The 5723-nt window shown below is 38.0% G+C and overlaps 1 protein-coding gene across 2 annotated transcripts in view; it reads left to right on the forward strand.

The window, feature by feature from the left end:
- LOC106870559 (mucin-3A) overlaps positions 1–5152 on the forward strand; it is a 76298-nt gene extending 71146 nt beyond the window's left edge. For both annotated transcript variants that reach the window (XM_052972456.1, XM_014916684.2), the window contains exons 2-3: positions 244–476; positions 1159–5152. In XM_052972456.1, the coding sequence (XP_052828416.1) occupies positions 428–476; positions 1159–4073 (2964 nt within the window). In that variant the 5' untranslated portion in view covers positions 244–427 and the 3' untranslated portion in view covers positions 4074–5152. The remainder of the gene's footprint in view (positions 1–243; positions 477–1158) is intronic.
- The last annotated feature ends 571 nt before the right edge of the window (positions 5153–5723 follow it).

Genomic DNA, 5723 nt, shown 5'->3' on the forward strand with positions numbered 1-5723 from the left:
AATATTCCACTGCTCTCTGGTGATTATATCAGCGATAGAAGATACAAAGTGAAATGGAGCATCTCCAACTTTTCATGCACCTCTCTGCCCTTCGTAATCCTACAACCTCACCTATTACAGTGTTCTTCATCTGCAGCCTCACCACACTCATCACCGCGTCTCATCATCGTATATTTATTTCTAACCAGATATCTGTGTTTTAAAATATTTCCTAATCTATCCTTTACTCTCTCCTTTCATCAGGTGATTGATTGATTGACTGACTGAAATGATCGATCGATTGATCGATTGGTCAAACCATAAATCCATAGAAAGCCATGTAGAAAGAACTTGAAAAGAATCTCTCACCAGGATCGAACACGCCTATATTTCAAACACTGCTGTCTAAACGAAACAAGTTAAGAGACCACTATTGACAGAAGCCAACATGACATCAGCAACTTGTTCAGTAGTGTTTGTTATTTGTATCTTACAATGTAAGTACTTTGCACAGACTGTGTGACTTTTTTTATTTTAGTCTTTCCTTCTGTTTTATATCTCTCTGTTCTCATATATATATATATCTGCCACTCTCTTTCGTTTCCCCTTGCTTTGAGGTATACTGTGTTTTTAAACACAATACGTCTTTAAGGGGGTCTCCCCTGGACGAAATACTGCAGCTTCACAGCGTTTAACGACGCGCATACATCAAGTATGTCATTTTGATAATGTTTATATTATTTAAGCTGCTACTGATGTAAATTCTAACACACACACACACGTCTCTGTTCTCTTTCTTTATCTGTTTTTGATCAAATTATATCTTTTAGTCTTTATGTTATCAACTGCTATATATTGATATATTGCATGCCTAAATGAATAGCTATCATTAGTTCAACAGCAGACGGTAGAATGAATAATCACCGAAATCTTTAGATGTCCCGCACAGCAAATATGCTATATTTCTTTCACATACAGACAAACACATTGGCACACACACAACGCGCATGCACACACGAAGACACAAATGCGCACGCGCCCTCACAAATACATACAAACATCTGAAGAGAGCCGGTTTTATTGAAAAATCGAATTTAGTTTTCTACCAATTTTAATTAGTCCTTCAAGATGTGTACCTGTTGTATTCATATCATATTTTCTCTGTGTATTTTGTTGCAGGTGTGACTAGTATGAGCAGCCAGAGACTGAAGCCGAGCAAGACTCTAACAGATACTATTCAAACACAGATATTAAGTTCTGCAGTGGCGGCCAGTAACACATTACGCACTACACAGATAGCTTCTTCTCTTTCCTCTTCAGATGACGCTCTCAAGAGCCAAACATCTTTGGAACCTTCTCAAACACTGACAGCACCCAAAACGTTGTCAAAAAGTTCCATATCTACATTATATGGAATTACCAGATCTACTCGTTCATTATTACATGATACTTCTACATTGACGGGAACATCTACACATGCTTTACCGAAATCATTGAGAACAGAGACACCGGTACTTTCAAGAAGTGTGCCAATAATACCAGAGAATACTATGACCGCCACCAAATCTGTAAAACTCACCGATGATTCAACAGCTTTGTCACCGCAACGTACTTCGGTTGAGTCAGTGCATATTCCTACTACCACATCTACGGAGCAAGAACATTCGCCATCAAAATCTTTTGTTGTCCTTTCAAGCAGTGTCGTAAATAAAGTTGAGCATGTCGAGAGGTCTACGAAAATGGTTTCCCACTCGTCGTTAGCTAACGTTCATTTGACTCCATCGATGACCTCCGACATGATTTCAACAACTCACTCCTCAACCATACAGCCTTCGCCTTCACTTGCAACTCCACAAAAAACTGACGTCACATCGACGCTTTTAGTCCCTTCAAGGGTCATGTTGTCAGAAGGCACACACTCGACTGCACAGTCATCGCAAGGTTATGTGACGCATTCTGTCTCTCCTTCAGATCAGAGCACTTCTCGTCCAGTCAGGCTCACGTCTCAACCAAATATACCACCATCAGTCGATTCAGTGACGCCATCTACAACTTTATTTGTTAGTAGAAATAAGTCGGTGAACCCCGGCCGCACGTCTTCAGTTCCTCCTATGATACCACCGACCAATCAGCCAACCAGTACAAACAATATTCCTACAAATACGATTTCCACTCAAGCTGACTTTGCTTCGAAAATAAACAGCCAACCCTTCTTAGTCTCAAGCTCTTCGCTGAGTTTGTCTTCGAGAATTGAATCTACTCCACAAGACAGCTCAGTGTCATCACTTAGCCAAGGCAGCTCCGCTTCTCAGCAAACCATATCTCTTCCTTTCACACCAAATTCTAAAGCGACATTGTTGTCTTCTGAATCACAGAAGACAGATGGCACATATGAAATAACTTCTCCAATATCAACACCGACGCTAAATTCACAATTGGTGGAGACGAAATGGAGTAGCTCTGTGGAATCCGGAAAATTCACGGAGACTTCATTGTCTTCGAATTCCAACAAAAGCTCCACAGCTTTTCCTGAGTTGGCAACTTCAAATGTGAGGGTCACTGACAACTTGTTAGAATCCTCATCTCCGGTTAGTTTAACCCAAACTGTCATTCCTTCTGAAACTGAACCAATATCTTTGACTTTATCAGTCACATCGACTCCATACATGTCATCCAATTTATCTCACATTGAACTGTTGAAACCGTCACATTCTACAAGCTATAATACCATGTCAATGTACACAAGTTCTGTTGAATTGCATTCAGCATTGACATCCATTATCACTGAAATTATTCCAACAAGAACGAAAGTAAATATGTCGAAGACATATTTTAACGCATCAAACACGTCGGGTTTAGTCTTTTCCACAGCGAACACTGTTTTTGTCTCTGTCTCAAGTTCACAAATTGGAATACCGATATTATCTCGATCAACGCAATATTCCAAATTATTGAAATCCCCGAAGACTTTGTCAGCCGATTCCACGATATCAAAGCATAGTTCTACAGTTACTGTGTATTCCATCACACCGTCAAACCATGAGACACAAATGCATACGCGCATCTCTCACCCGACGCAGACGGTTATAAAAACGACGAATTCAACACCACTGGGGGCATCTACTACGCTTCCTCCGCACAACAAAACCTTTGAAATAGTTTTCAATGGTCTGTGCACTCCTCTCGCGGAGAGACACTTATACGGGCAGTTCTCAGATAATATCCGTTACATAGTCAGTCGCAAACTGTCGATCAGCTACGACTCTGTCGTTGTACATAACTTAACATGTGCCTCTGTACACGTATATGTCACTCTCCTGAACATCGTAACTCAAAGAATTACAGAGAATTTCAAAGAGTTAGTTGGTTCAAGAAAACTGAATATCAGTGTGATTTCCAAGCAAGGCGAGCTTCATTATTCAGCCGTGAAATTGAAAACGATCGCCGAACCAAGCGTTCAGAAAGAGTTACAGACAGGCGCTTACGAGAAAGACTCTAAAACGAGTGTAATCACCATTGCATGTTCAGCTATAGTTGCCATGCTGGTCATAGGCTTAGTTGTAGCTCTACGTGAATGTTATAGAAGGAAGCATACGCAGACATTCGACTTAACCAATACACCAAACGTTCATATGAAACTTGAAGATTTCACACTCACAAGAATTCCTCGCTCGAGCACATGGTATTCTGATGAAGGTGTGGCAATACAAAGATTCTCAGAAACAAATGGTAGCACAATGCAAAAATCCTCAAACGGTATTTCAAAACAGCCGACAATCTCGTGTATTTCTGATATATTAAAAGACAAAGAAGCCGACGGAGAAGAATTGCGACCATTCTCTTATTCCATCTTGTCTAACAATAGTAGAAAAGACAGCCAGGATACCACGGTTTCAATTACAAGCGACAGTAATTTTGCTTATTCCACAGACAGTCTCGTGCCGCTACCAAAAAGCAGCTCTGGTATGCATGGTGCCGTGAATCCTATCTACTTTGGCGATGAAATGCCTCAGATGGGTTCTAACAACAGACTTGACCAAAACGTGAATCCATCAGACACACACGAACAATTCAGACAAGTCTACAACCAATAGACTTCATGAAACAGGACAAAACCAATGAACTAAACAACAAAAAATAAATAGAAGTAATAATAATAATAATAATAATAATAATAATAATAATAATAATAATAATAATAATAATAATTCCCAATTTGCTTAAATTACATTACATATTTAAATCAGTTTACTATTTGTCCTTATAATGTTGAGCTAGACTTTCCACTTTGTATTTTTTTTAAAAGGAACCTATTTTGGACAAACACTAGTCTTCTTTCTCTCTCTCTCTATCTATTAAAAATAAAATAAAACAAAACAAACATTGTTTTATAATCTTGAACAAATTTTTCTATCTAGTTAAAAAAATATAATTAGGTATTTCTATTATGTCCTTAAACAAGTCTTTCTACCCACCTTAAAGAGACATTCTTTTCTGCATGACTTCTAGCAACTATTTTCTGTCAAGCTTCGATAAAAAAAAACTAAAAAAAACCCCAACAAACTAATTAATAATGTAGTATTATAACAGCGTTGAGCAAGACTCATCATTTTACTTTGCCTCCGATACTTTATCGGATGTTAACATAGACAGGCAGTGGACTTATCCACCATCTACGTGGTCGGATGTTTGAGTTAAATGAAGGACATTTACTGCTGTGAGACAAAAAATACAAAAAAATACACAAAAAAAAATATAAAGGAGAAGAGTACTCAATTACAAAACATGTAAATACCTACTCTAAGAAAAATTCTATCCAAACCACAAAAAAAAAAAAAAAAGAATCATTTGCCCAGTAGCATTACAGGGCTTTCACCAGGAATGATTACTGTGAATTATTGTCTTGGTATAACTACTCAGCGGTGAACAGCAACAGTATATATACATAACTTTTTTCATGAAAAATATAGATATGTTCGGCCCACACACAAAACACCACTTTCACTCGCACAAAACTCCACTGCTACCCACACAAAACGCTACTTCTACCCGCATAAAACACCACTTGTGCCCACACAAAATACCGCTTTCTCAGATACCGTTTCTAACATGAAAAATACCATTCTTTCACACATAAACAATCCACTATTTCTACACATAAAAAAAAAAACAAGACACACTTACACATACAAGCAAGACATCACTATTTTTCTTACCCGCACAAGGCATTACTTTCACCCACACAAAGCCTACTTTTACTTTGACAAAAATACTACTTTCACACGAATGCAACACGCTACTTCAACGCTCCAAAACGCGATTTACTCAGAGAAAACATTACCAACTTTTTTTCATGAAAAATATAGACCTGTTCAGCCCACACACAAACACCACTTTCACCCGCACAAAACTCTACTTCTACCCACAAAAAGCACTACTTCTACCCACACAAAACTCCACCTCTGCTTATACAGCCACCACTTCTTTCCACCCCCAAACACACCCGCTGCCCTAGCTACACACAGAACTCCAAAGAATTAATTAAAAAAAAGGCAAATAATAAATAAAAAAAAGAAAGCAAACAATACAAAAATAAAAACATAAATCAAAACAAAACAAAACTAAAAAAAAAACAACTTAAAACATGTTTGTTGATAGTGACGTGTATTACTTGTTTGGTCTTGTTCTCGGCGCTGATTCTAATAAAACTCACAGAATTATAAAGAATTCTTTCACCTATCAAG

The sequence above is a fragment of the Octopus bimaculoides genome, chromosome 13, assembly GCF_001194135.2.
Source record: "Octopus bimaculoides isolate UCB-OBI-ISO-001 chromosome 13, ASM119413v2, whole genome shotgun sequence".
Classification (NCBI taxonomy): Eukaryota; Metazoa; Mollusca; class Cephalopoda; order Octopoda; family Octopodidae; genus Octopus; species Octopus bimaculoides.